Source organism: Aythya ferina, assembly GCF_964211825.1.
Source record: "Aythya ferina genome assembly, chromosome: W".
NCBI lineage: Eukaryota > Metazoa > Chordata > Aves > Anseriformes > Anatidae > Aythya > Aythya ferina.
This window is the reverse complement of record NC_140313.1, coordinates 11237770-11251791: the sequence shown is the minus strand read 5'-3', so window position 1 is coordinate 11251791 and position 14022 is coordinate 11237770. Positions and strand designations below refer to the sequence as shown.

Genomic DNA, 14022 nt, shown 5'->3' with positions numbered 1-14022 from the left:
CACCTCATGCAGGTAGTATCTTTGCCACCCTCCATTGGTAGCAACAGGCTCAGGCACTCCCTACAACTTGAGACCTGAAGAGCCGCATCACTGGAAAGGCAGTTAGTCTCAGTTGCCAGAGTCTTTTTGGCGAGAGCTTTCTGTCTGGAGGACACCACGTCTGGATTTACCATCTGGGAGGCAGCCAATAGGTCAGCCTGTTTCCTGAGTGGAGAGGGATACTCCACCCGCCCTACCTGTACAAACTGACCCGCCACCTCCTGGTCCCTATGTTCCTGGTTTCTTGCGCTCCCCAGGGGCTGCCTTTGTACAACAGAGGGGGGCACTTCTGGCTCCATTCAAGTCTCATCAGTTGCCCTCGTGAGGGCTGCCGGGTCCTGGCTGCTTCCTCTTCTGCCTCAAGTGGCCTCGAAGCAGGAAACCTCATGCACGCTGCAATCCCTCGCAGAGCGTGGGATCACCAATTGCCTGGGCGAGTGACTGTATAATGGTGGCTACACCTGATTTAAATGGCCCGCCACCGCATAAGTAATAATTTACCTGAGTAAGTATATCAAATGCATTGTTCACTGACTAAATCTTATCCCTGTCTCAAGGATTTTGTCCTTCATATAAATTACTGAAAAAAAAATTGAGGAAACAATAGTACACGTTCAATCCTAATAACAATTTGGGTTCTGGTTTTGGCTTTGTGGAAACCTTAAAGAGTCACAAATTGTTTAAAAAACGGAAATAGTACATGAACATCAGCAAGAGTTTAGACTACTTTCTGTTTCTAGACTGAACGTTAACATGTTATGTATTTTCTCTGAAGGAAGTAGAAATTCGAAACAAAGACCTGGAAGGCCAGCTCTCTGATCTAGAGCAACGTCTGGAGAAAAGTCAGAATGAGCAAGAAGCTTTTCACAATAACTTGAAGACACTTTTAGAAAATCTTGATGGAAAAATATTTGAACTGACCGAGTTACGAGATAACTTGGCCAAGCTAGTAGAATGCAGCTAAAGAAAATGGGATTTCAGTGCCAATCAGCTTAAAGATGCACTGTCTCTCTTTGTAGGACTGTCTTGAGCTCTGCATCTAATTTTGTGCAACTTTGAAAATGCTTTCCTGAGAGGGCTTATTTTAAATTTGAGTCATACTTCAATGTAAAATTTAGAACTCAGCTTGAAGCTAGCTGAAGAAAAAAACACACACAAACAAAAACAAAAACAACTTGAATTACAAATTACCTCCTTGTACATTATTGGACATAGATAACTTGAAAGATATTAACAGTAATTGAATGCAATCCTTTTCTAATTATCAGTGATGGAAGAAGTAGTAGTGGCCCAAGTTACATCCTCTTTTTGTAATAGACACAATATAGGTTATCTGCTGTTTTATTTATTCAAGATATTTAATTTGTTCAACAACTTAGTGCTGATGGCCCTGTATTTTGTTGTTCTTAATTTCTCAGGATATTTTACACTGTGGAGAAGCAGTGCCATTACTAATTTATTCTTCCCAGGTGTGACAGTTGCATCTTTAATTGAAATAAAGTTCTTCCTTTTGGGGTTTTTGGTTGGTTGGTTGTTTTATGTATATACTGGAAATACTGTATTATACTGTATTTCGTTATGGAGCTTACTCTGATGTTCTACAATATTGACCAATGTAAGGTTTACTTTTTCATATGAATTCTATGTAATTACAATGCGATATTTCCACTCAAATATGTTTTGAAGCCAACCAATGATATCAGGTGAGTCCCTCAGAAAAAAAAAATAAAATAAAATAAAATAAAAAGAGAGAATTTGACATGCACAAATAACAAGAAATTGCCAGCACATATATCAAATATATATGTTCAATTAACTGTTAACCTGTTCTGCAGGAGACTTTTTCAGAATGTCACATGAATTTCTGGTATTGTGACTAAGGGCTTATGGGGAACACTGTTTATTATAGACTGCATTAAGGGCTTAGAGCTATTGAAAGGGATTGCTCATACATTGAACTTACCCAGCCAAGAAAGCTGTTTCTAGAAGTTTTGTTGTCATAGCAATTTGAAATGGAGATGTTTACTCTTTTATGAATCTTCATATCATATCTTTATTATTACTACACCAGGCAATATTCTGAATTGTTAACTAAATGTTTAAAAACAGGAAATGGAATTAAATTATATTCAGTGAACAGATTTTAAAGCTGTTTTCATGTAATTTTAACACTTTGTGCAAAAACACCTTTCTTTATATAATAGATTTATTAAAAAAGGAAACAACACAGAAAGCTCTGAAAGGTAAGCCAAGTGTCATGTGTCTTGCGACAAAGTACGTTCTTGCCATAAATTGCTTGTAATGTTGAAGAGGGCTTTTTAAAAATGTATGGATGAACGTCAGAGTTCAGAGCCAAAAGATGCACTGACCTTTGTTTGTTCCCCAAATTTGATTTTTAAACATGAAATCTAGCTGCTTATTAAATTTGTACAACACAACTTTGTCATCTTAGAGAATGCTATATAGAACTAGAAAAGTTTGTTTTTATGTGGGTACTGTATATATATACATCATATAATATACATGGGTTTTCATTTATATCAGAAATACATTATTTATTTCCAAAATACTGTGTTTTTTCTTTACCAGTGATTTACCAAGTGTCTCCTGACTAATCAGGAAAGTGGTTCAGGTCAAATGCTAAAACATCATGTATTATACTGTATTTAATGTACACAATGTTTAGGTTTTCTCCATATTTTAGGGTATTTTCTCATATATTTTATTTATTAAAGGGGTGGGGGGACCTTGGTTCAGCATGCTACTGGGTGAAAACTTTGTGGTGAGTTACATGTTTTTCATTCGGTGGCTTTTAAACAGTAATGTGTATATCTACATCAGGTCCAGATAAGCAAATATCACCATGTTTTAATTTACCTGTGGATATTTGGGCCTGATTCTCCTGTCACTTGCACTGCTTCAAACCGTATGTGTCCCTGATGGGATCAGCAACATTCATTTGTGGAAGTACGGGGAGAATCTGGCCCATTATGCTCAATGGACAGAATAAGGATGAAGAAAGAATACAAACAATAGAAAGTTGATAATGGAATAAATGTAATATTATTTTTAATGATATTATTATTGACATTTTAAAAGATATTATGTCATTCACATGTGGGAAAATAGTGGACAGAAATATTTCCACTTAAATTTTGTGAATGTGTGGTACATGAGTATTTCTATGTATACGTGTACACACATATATACAGAATAATTAGATGTGCACAATTTTAATATTTTCCTATTGAAATTAAATTTTAAACTGGAAATTGATATTTGAGAATTTCTTTTCTCATGCAGTAGATATGCTTCATTGCTTTTTTTTTTTTTAATAATACAATTACTGAGGGCTGCACCTTTGAACTCCCATACAGTTGCCTAACATAAATATGGAATAAGGGGGACATACATACACATATAAATAAAATCCTATTGCTAAGAATATTTTTAATGCTTATTTGCAGTAAATGTGTGTTTAAAAACTACAACCTAAAGTTCATACTTGGGTGGTTATACCTACTGTAGCCTCTCCACTTCTGTTTTAAGGTGATGGTTTGCCTGTTTGAAACACACTTTTCCCAGAGACAGGTATTATGCATTGTATCTATCTTTGATGAAATTATGAGAAACTATTTTATGTATACCATAAAATGCTGTTGAGTGCTATAACCTGAAAACATGAACATGAACTTACACTGGAGAGAGGTAAGCAGTCGCATTGCATATAGCTTGTTATATGGCAACAACAGTCCTGTCTAAAAAAATAAAAATAAATTAAAAAATGATTACAAAAAAAAAAAAATAACAGAAATACCTAACAAAACCAGAAGAAAAATAAAAAATAGGGCTTTTATTTTGAAACACACTTGCTGATCTCTGGAGAATGTACTTTTTACTTTTTTTTTTTTCTTAAATCTTTTTCAAGTATGTGCAAGTGATAGCAGCTGCTACCTTAATCTCTCAGGTGCTACTGGATTTTATTTTTAGCATGTTATGTTGTGAAATTCTGACTTTGACATTAAAGATTTTTGTAAGTATATTCCCGTCTAGATAGTTCGTTTTCGAATTGTCTTGTTCATAGTCCATATGCCTCAATGATCTAGAAATTGTATCTTTCCATGTGAACAAACTAAAACGTGTGAATTAATGTCTGTTACAGACTGGGAAATTCTTTTCCTGGCTAATATATCCAAGAAAAAAGAGAACAAAATGAACTGATAATGCAGAAATACTGTTATAAGGTCTCTTTGAAAATACATTTTCAAGTAAAATAAATAAAGGGCTAAAACAGATGTAACACAAATAAGTATCATTTAATACTATAAGTGGAATTCCCAAGATAACTTCTTTAAAGAAAACCCTGCAAGAACAAATAACTCCTCAATTATAGATGGATATTTTAGGATGTGTCTTTTCAGTTGTCGTTTGTGGAAGATTTCTTATTTCTGTTCATTTTTCTACTAGTTAGGCTCTAACTCCAGATTTATCTTCAATAAAGGGCTAAACCTTACCTCATTTTATCATCTTTTTTATTCTCTGTTCAAGTAACTACTAAAACAGCACTATATGAACACTGCATTAATTAGGACGTTTGTTTCAAAGGCAAAAATCAAAGTATTTTTCTGAAATATCGCATGGAAAGAGGAATGGAAAAAGGTTGCAGACCTTAATTCAGCAGAACTGTGGCTGTCAATAAAAACACTTAATTTGGTTGTTTAGATCTTGGATCTTAAGGCCAAATATCAGTCAGATTAGAGATTAGGTGTGGATGTCCAAAGAAAATTTAAAAAAAAAAAAAAAAAGAAACTCTGGCCAAATGTGTGTAGTCTAAGTAACTGAACATGCCATTTAAGTGCACAGTTATACACTGATTTGGGGGAGGAAATGTACTGGATTGTGCAAAGGAATTTTTAAATTGTCTTAATAATTTCTTAATAATGCTGCATGTGTTCACTGCCTCTGAATGGTGCTAAGCAAAGAACAAATCATGGTGTTGTGGTTTACCCTGGAAGGCAGCTAAGCACCACACATCTGTTTGCTCACACACACACAGTGGGACAGGGGAGAGAATTGGTGTGGGGGAAAAAAGTAAGAACTTATGGGTTGAGATAAATGACAGTTTAATAGGACAGAAAAGAAAGAGTAATAATAATAATGATGATAGTAATAATAGTAATATGTAAAAAGCAAGTGATGCACACTGCAATTGCTCACCACCCACTGACTGATGCCCATCCCATCCCCAAGCAGCGGTCCACCTCCACCCTGGCCAGACACCCCGTATTAATTGTTCAGCATGACATCATAAGATATAGAGTATCCCTTTGGCCAGTTTGGGTCAGCTATCCTGGTTCTGTCCCCTCACAGCAACTTGTGCACCCCCAGCCTCCTCACTGGCAGGACAGCATGAGAAGCTGAAAAGTCCTTGGCTTAGTATAAGCACTGCTCTGCAGCAACTAAAACATCAGTGTGTTATCAGCATTATTCTCATCCTAAATCGAAAACATAGCACCCTACCAGATACTAAGGGGGAAAATTAACTCTATCCTAGACAACACCAGGATAATATCCAACCCTTATTCCATACCATTTATGTCATGCTCAGGTCCCACACTTTCCAATACATTCCAATTAATCACCACTTTTCATATATGTATATAAAATGTCCACTGAGTTTGTTTAGTCTGTGACTGACTTCAGACTCCATCTGTCACAACAATGTTTCAGGGAGGAAGAGATGGTTTGTGGTGTTGGATTGTTGCATGCTGAAGCCAGTTCTGATTCCATCCCTGCTGTACTTATCCTATTCTATCAAAATTCATTCATCATTATCTGTGTGGCCATTACTGTAATACCATTAATATCACAGAATCATAGAATGGTTTGGGTTGGAAGGGACCTTAAAGATCATCTAGTCCAACCACCCTGCCATGGGCAGGGACACCTTCAACTAGACCAGGTTGCTCAAAGCCCCATCCAACCTGGCCTTAAACACTGCCAGGGGTGGGGCATCCACAACTTCTCTGGGCAACCTGTTCCAGTGCCTCACCACCCTCACAGTAAAGAATTTCTTCAGAATATCTAATCTAAATCTATCCTCTTTTAGTTTAAGGCCATTATTCTTTGTCCTACTACTATGATCCCTGATAAAGAGTCCTTCCCCAGCTTTCTTGTAGGCCCTCTTATGTATTGGAAAGTTGCCATAAGGTCTCCCCAGAGCCTTCTCTTCTCCAGGCTGAACAACCTCAACTCCCTCAGCCTGTCTTCAAAAGAGAGGTGCTCCAGCCCTTTGATCATCTTTGTGGCCCTCCTCTGGACTCGTTCTACCACATCCATGTCCTTCTTGTGTTGGGAGCTCCAGAGCTAAACACAATACTCCAGGTGGGGCCTCACAAGAGCAGAGTAGAGGGGGAGAATCAACCTCCCTCAACCTGCTGGCCACACTTGATGCAGCCCAGGATACAGTTGGCTTTCTGGGCTGCAAGCACATATTGCTGGCTCGTGTTAAGTCTCTCATCAACCAACACCCACATGTTCTTCTCCTCAGGGCTACTTTAAATCCATTCTCCACAAAGCCTGTATTTGTGTTTGGGATTACCCTAACACAGGTTCATGACCTTGCACTTGGCCTTGTTGAAATTTATGAGGTTTGCACAGGCCTACCTCTCAAGCCTGTCAAGATCCATGTGGATGGCATCCCTTCCCTCCGGCATGTTGACTGCACCACAAAGTTTGGTGTCATCGGCAAACTTGCTGAGGGTGTGCTCCTTTTTACTGTCCATGTCAACAACCAAGATGTTAAACAGCGCTGGTCCCATATTTTATTGTATAGTTAATTGTTCTTTGGAAAATTTACAACAAAATATGTCACTGGTGGTAGCCAATTTCTCTGTCCGTTGCATACACTGTGTCTAATAAGCTTCTTTTTCTATCACATCTACACATTGTGGAAAGACATTTAACAAACTTTCCTAAAAGAAGTATAATCTGTGATAAAAATCTCAATAATTTTCTTCAGACAGGATCTTCTGTGAAGCTATTTTATTCGCGATTGCAATGGTGGGCGTCCTGCCAATTAGGAGCGCATTTTAGTAAACATATCATAACCTTTTATTCCCTATTACCCGACACCCGATCACCTCCCCTGTTTCCTCATTGGCTGAGTACTACAGGTTCACAAGCTGCTCGATGCTTCTTTATACCATATATGTACAAATTTTTTTTGATCAACCCTGTAATTTCTCTTTTTTCCTTTTTTTTCCTCTTTTCTTATGTTTAGGGAACTTGTGATCTTTGTTTTTTTACTGTTCTCACACTGCTCATCCTGTTTTTCTGTCTTCTACCTTATTTTGGAACAGTGAGGCCTTCTACTGTCCACTTATCTACTTAGCATTTCTCTTTGTTATGACTACACAACTACCTTTGAACACAGAATGTTAGTTTTCTACTGCAAAAACACACTCTACTTCGAAAACATGTTCTACTGCAAAAACACAACTTAGTTTCTCACAATTCCCCCCTCTTCTTTTCTTACTGCTATTGTTGTTTTTGTACTTCTTCACGTACCCCACTCTTGAGTTTTTCCAACATTAAGGCACAATATTCTTCTTCGGATGTCACAGGGGATGACAGGTTGTACTGGGTCTGGCTGGAATGTTAACTTTCTCGGCAGCAGCCCATACAGTGCCGTACTCTGTACTTGTAGCTGGAACAGCAGTGTTATCACACCAGTGTTGTGTCTACTGCTGAGCAGCAGTGGCACAGCATTGGGCCTTTCTCTAACCCTCCTAGGGGGTGGGCAAAAAAGTGAGGAGAGAAACATCACTAGGGCAGCTGACCTAAACCAATCAAAGGGATATTCCATACCATGTGGTGTCACACTCAGCAATAAAAGGTGGAAACAGGAAGAAGAGGGGAGGGGTGGGCTCTTGTTGAGAAGACGTCGGTCCTCCTCTCGAACACCGGCTGCGTGCGTTGAGGCCTTGCTTCAAGGACGTGGTCAATCATCACTCATTTGTGGGAAGTAGAGAGTAATTTCTTTCCTCTGCACTTCCATATAGCTTTCATTTATTTTGTTTGTTTGTTTTCCTCCCTTTTTCCCCTTTCCCTTTTATTTCCCCTTAGTTAAATTGTTTAGTTCATGGTAGTCTTTATTTAATTATTATAATTATTTCCCTTTAATTAAATTATCCTTATCTCAATCCGTGAGTTGTTCTTTGCTTTACTTCTCCCCCTCCTCATCTAAAGGAGGGGGAGTGAGAGAGCGGTTGTGGGGTTTAGCTGCCCAGCACGGTAAAACCACCACACAGATATACAATGCCATTATTATGTTATCAAGAAATAGTTGTTTGAGCCAATTCCATTCAGGTAACCATGAAGTTAGTTTCCCAAATGTTTCTAAATCCCAAGGAAGTGTCATCTTGAGCCACTTTATGTAGGATCTTGTTTTTTTGTTTTGGTTTGGTTTGGTTGTGTTTTTTTTTCCCAAATAGTTTTGAGATTAGTCAAATTTGTCCCATTTGATCTACATATATACAGCAACTAGCATTAATTACAGTGCACGCTCCTCCTTGTGAGGCTAGTATTAAATCTAATACCATTTGATTCTGAAGTACTATTGTTGCAAACTTGTTATCTCCTTTTTCTTACATCCAGAGTGTTATTTTCTACTTCTTCATTATAGCTGAGATATTTACAATAGCTTTTTCTAATTCACCCCTAACCGAGGTAAAAAACACCTTGCAAAACTGTGAAATGCTAGAGGATTTTACTAGAGGATTATCTGGAGTCCACTTAATTCTGCGTGTGGTCTCAGGGGTGCTTTGGCTTTGTGGGTCTTCAATAATAGTTACATTTGGAATTATTGTCCCCAGGGTGCAAGCTCCCTTCCATCCTAGGGGCTTTATGGTCACATAGCCAGTACCACCCCTTTCCATTCAGGATAGGCCATCCGGTTACAGGATTCTCATGTTGTATCTGGTGTGTATTATGTATATTAGCATTCCCGTGGCTACCTTATTCGGTACAGTATGGATTATTACCTACTTCATGGATAATATTTCCACACCCAGGGTCAATACTATTGCCCTCTGAGTTTCTATCAATGTTGTTTAAAGGCACCTTTGATAGCACTTTATATTGTAGCCAGGATTATGTGTATGGAGCTCAACTTTAAAATCTATTCCTTCCTGGGACTGAGTATGATCTATCATTTTTAGAAATCTAGAGAATCCAAACACAGTTGCTGCTGGAAATAGCAATCAGGGACAAGGCCTTTTCAGTGTTTCTAGGCATCTGGGTGCAAATCTAACAATTATTTCGAGACAGAACTCAAGAGATGTTCTGGATTAATTGGAAATGCCGATTTTTCCCTCCATCCTATCACTAATCCTTTGAGAACAGGTATTATTAAGATAAACTTAAAATACATTGTTTCTGTATATATACACCCCTATAATAATTAAGAAATAATAATTAAGAAAAACAATTAGAATCACAAACTCCAATCACTTAATCACTCCCAGAGGACCCTACCAAGCAGATCCTTGAAGAGGGCAAAGTCTACTCTCCCAAAGTCCAGGGTAGTGATCTTGCTTTGCTCCCTCCTCACTACTCTCTAATTCCAAAACCACACCATTTCATGATCACTGCAGCTAAGGCTGCCCTTGAGTTTCACATTCCCCACCAGCTCCTCCTTGTTGGTGAGAATGAGATATAGCATAGCACCTCTCCTCATTGGCTTCTATATCAGTTGGAGAAGGAAGTTGTTGTCAGTGCTCTGGTCTACCTTGACTTGAGCAAGCCGTTTGGCACTGTCTCACATAACATCCTCACAGACAAGCTCAGTAACTGCGGCCTAGATGAGTGGACGGTGAGATGGATTAATAATTGGCTGAATGGCAGAGCTCAGAGGGTTATGCTTAGTGGTATGGAGTCTAGTTGGAGGCCTGTAGCTAGCGGTGTCCCCCAGGGGTCAGTACTGGGTCCAGTGTTGTTCAGCTTATTCATCAACCACCTGGATGATGGAACTGGAACCAAGTGCACCCTCAGCAAGTTTGCTGACAACACAAAGCTCGGAGGAGTGTCTGATACCCCAGAGGGCTGTGCTGACATTCAGAGGTACCTCAACAGGTTGGAGGGTTGGGCCGAGAGAAACCTCGTGAAGTTCAACAAGGGTAAGTGCAGGGTCCTGCACCTAGGGAGGAATAACCACAAGCACCAGTACAGGCTGGGGGCTGACCTGCTGGAAAGCAGCTCTGCAAAGAGAGACCTGGGAGTCCTAGTGGACAGCGGGCTAACCATGAGTCAGCAATGTGCCCTTGTGGCCAAGAAGGCTAGCAGTATTCTGGGGTGCATTCAGAAGAATGTTGCCAGCAGGTCAAGGGATGCGATCCTCCCCCTCTACTCAATCCATTCTATGATTCTGTAATGCATTCCAGGAACCTCCTGGATTGCCAGTGCCCTGCTGTGCAGTCTCTCCTACAGATATAGGGGTGATTGAAGTATCCCATGAATACCAGGGCTTGCAAAATAAGGCTGCTTCTATCTGTCTGTAGAAGGACTCATCATTTCAGTCTTCCTGGTCGGGTGGCCTGTAGTACACTCCCACTCTAATGTACCCTGTCCCTGACCTCCCTGTAATCCTGACCCATAAGCTCTCTGTCAGCTTCTCACTCATCCCCAGGCAGAGCTCAATGCACTCCAGCTGCTCACTGACATAGAGGGCAAATCCCCCTCCTCACCTCCCCTGCCTGTCCTTCCTAAAGAACCTGTATCCTTCCATCCTAACACTCCAGTCATGGAAGCCATCTCACCACGTCTCCATGATGCCAATGAGGTCATAGCCCTGCAGGCATACCTACATCTCTAACTCCTCTTATTCCCCATGCTATGTTCATTAGCATAGAGACATTTAAGTTGGGCCCTTGATGAAGCTGACTTACTGGCTCTATGCATAATATGGCATATAGCTACCATAGTAGTGATGACATAAAGAATTATATAGCAATTAACATTACAGAATTCAAATCATGAGGCTATTCACACCCAAGATTTAATCCCCTTGAGGTACACATCAAACTTCCCCATCCTTCTGCATTACCCACCAAGGGAACCCAGGTCCTTGAGCAAAAGCAATGCCATGAATGGGTTTGCCTTTGCCTAGGACAGGAATAGCCCAGACTGTCTTCCCCAACATGATTTTTACGTGCATTACATGGACTTTATCCCCTTCTACAGGATGTAACTGCTTCAACTGGGCAGGGCCAGCTCGGTTAGCAGACCCCTAGTGTTGATGAACCTGGTGGCCTTTGCTAAGCGTGTTGATCTTGAGTCTTTCCGGCTCTTTCTGCCAGAGGCTCCAGGTAGGGCCATTCTCCTGGCTGTAGTGTAGAGAACATTTTATACATTTTTTGCTCAAACTGGCCCAAGGGCTACTGCGTGAACTGTCTCCCATTTAAATTGTTCAAAGATTTGTCATTGCTCAGGGCCCTGCTTGAAATCATTCTTCTTCTGGGTCACTTCATAGAGTGGGCTTAAAATCAGATTGTAATTTGGAATGTGCATTCTCAAAAGAAACACAACACTTAAAAAAGCTTGTGTTTCCTTTTTGCTAGTGGGTTGGTCACATCCATGGGTATCTGAGGACATCCATTTTGCCATTGTGTTCCTTAAAACTGGATCTCCTGTGCAGGTCCACTGAACTTATTTTGTTCTGTAGCAAAAACAGCTTTCAGGAGAATTTGGACTGTTTTCTTCCCTTTCTCAAAAACTTCCTCTGCTGTGTCACCCCACACAATAATGTCATCAATGTACTGCAGGTGTTCAGGAGATCTCCCTTGTTCCAGTGCAGACTGGATCAGTCTGTGGCAAATGGTAGGGCTGTGTTTCCACCCCTGGGACAGTTGATTCCAAATGTATTGGATGCCCCTCCAAGTGAAAGCAAACTGTGGTCTACATGCTGCTGCCAAAAGGATGGAAAAAAATGCATTAGCAATATCAGTTGTGTCATATCACATGGCTGCCTTTGATTCCAATTCATATTGGAGTTCCAGCATGTCTAACATGGCAGCACTGACTTCATTCAGGTCACGATAGTCCACTGTTAGTCTCCACTCACCATTAGTCTTTTGCACTGGCCATATGGGACTATTAAAGGGTGAATGAGTCTTGCTGATCACTCCTTGGCTCTCCAGTTGACGAATTAGCTTATGGATGGGAATCAGGGAGTGTCGGTTCATGCAATATTGCTGCTGGTGCACAGCTGTGGTAGTGATTGGCTACTATTGTCATGGGAACTTCTCGTAGTCGTCCTGGTAGCTTTGTTCGCTCAGCTGCAGCAAGTCATGGCCTCCTTGCTGTTTCAAAAATCCCTTAACACATGACAATGTTCCCACATCACCCGACTGAGGAATTAAAAATTATTGTTGCCAGCAGTTGGCTTCAAGGACGGGATCTACATGACTGCTAATCACAAGGGGGTTGTTTTCTTGCAGGTGGGGTTGTTTTCTTGCAGTTGTTTGTCTAAGTGCTTTTGACCGATAATCTTGTGTGAGACACTATCTGCCCCTGTTAAGTTTGCTATAAAAGTAAGGCTATTCGGGTAATAAAGGGAGAGCATGATCTAACCAAACTAATGTCTGTCGTGTTTTCGGCCATTCTTCCTGCAAAAAATGGCGCCCGAACAGGCTGAGACCTGGCGAGACATGGAAAGAAACTGAGAGACCTGAGACGTGGAGAGATGCAGAGAGATGCGAGACACAGAGGAACTTGGAGAGATGCAGAAAGACACAGAGAGACTAGGAACAGAGACGGGGTAACACGCGGGATGTGGAAAGACTCGGTGCACAGACCCGGACAGATACAAAGTAGTGTCGCCGTGAGACGCGGAGTGGTGTCATGGTGAGACACGGAATAGTATCACGGTGAGACGTGGAATAGTGTCGTGGTGAGACGCGGAGTGCTGTCACGGTGAGACGCGGAATAGTGACGTGGTGAGATGCGGGACATCCAGGGCCAAGTTGCTACAGCAGATCGGAAGTATCCTTGAAAATGGCAGACGAGAGCCGCTGTGAGGTGAGTTGGCACACAGAAAAGTGGTATAGATCACGACCCTGTGGCTCGTCTGACGTAACCATGGAGGAGGAAGCAGCTATCCAGCTTCTCTCTAGTATTCTCTCTAAGACAGGTGTATCTTGCAATGTAAGAAAGATCAAATCCTTGGTGCACTGAGCTCAGAAGGAGGGTTTTATGAAGGAAGTCCCTCTCATGTTTAGCCCAGATGAGTGGCAGCACGTAGGAAATCGCTTATGGGATAAAGCCATCTCAAGTGGAAAGCTAGATAAAGATGTAAGTTAGACGTGGCGCACAGTGATTAATGCTCTGCGTGGTATGAAAACCGAACAGCAGCTGGCGATGGCAGCGGTGCAAGCTTTGTCAGTACCATCTGGGACTGACAGAATGCCGAGTACAAAACCTGAGACCTCAGGAACGCAGCTGGCATGATCTTTTTCATCAGTTCCTACACCCACCCCGGTTAGGTGTATGATCTCTCCAATAAAGGAATCAGCGGCAGAAATAACTAAGGCACTATTGGAGCAGAGTGCTGATGGGGAGTGGGGGTTGCCCTCCACACTCCCCACACCAGAAAATCTTGCTAAAGCTGTGCTGCCAGCATCTATGCCACTGCCAGGAAGCAATAAATCCACTCGGGATGCTTCGCCAATGAGAGGTGCATCAGCAGCTTGCAAAAATCGACCTTCACTGGAGGACTTGTTCCAAGAACTGCTAGTGAAATTGGAGAACTTAAAAATTACGGATTCGGAGGAGCCTCCTCTCTCATCTGCCTCACCAAAGCCGACTCCCTCATTATCCGTTGCTACAACACCGTCGGCACCAAGGAGGGACAGGTGCTCCGACGTCATACATGATGCCATCATAGAGGGGCATAGGCATGCTACATCCTTGGCCTGCCCTATTATT

The 14022-nt window shown here is 41.1% G+C and overlaps 1 protein-coding gene and 1 long non-coding RNA gene across 4 annotated transcripts in view; both read left to right on the top strand.

Annotated features, from left to right (window-relative positions):
- LOC311426318 (homer protein homolog 1-like) overlaps positions 1-2586 on the top strand; it is a gene marked incomplete at its 5' end in the record, with an annotated part of 213350 nt that extends 210764 nt beyond the window's left edge. For all 3 annotated transcript variants that reach the window (XM_084502736.1, XM_084502735.1, XM_084502734.1), the window contains one exon: positions 815-2586. In XM_084502736.1, coding sequence (XP_084358862.1) covers positions 815-1003 — 189 coding nt within the window. In that variant the 3' untranslated portion in view covers positions 1004-2586. The remainder of the gene's footprint in view (positions 1-814) is intronic.
- LOC311426402 overlaps positions 1-14022 on the top strand; it is a 579678-nt gene that overhangs the window by 495706 nt on the left and 69950 nt on the right. The gene's annotated exons all lie outside the window — the stretch shown is intronic.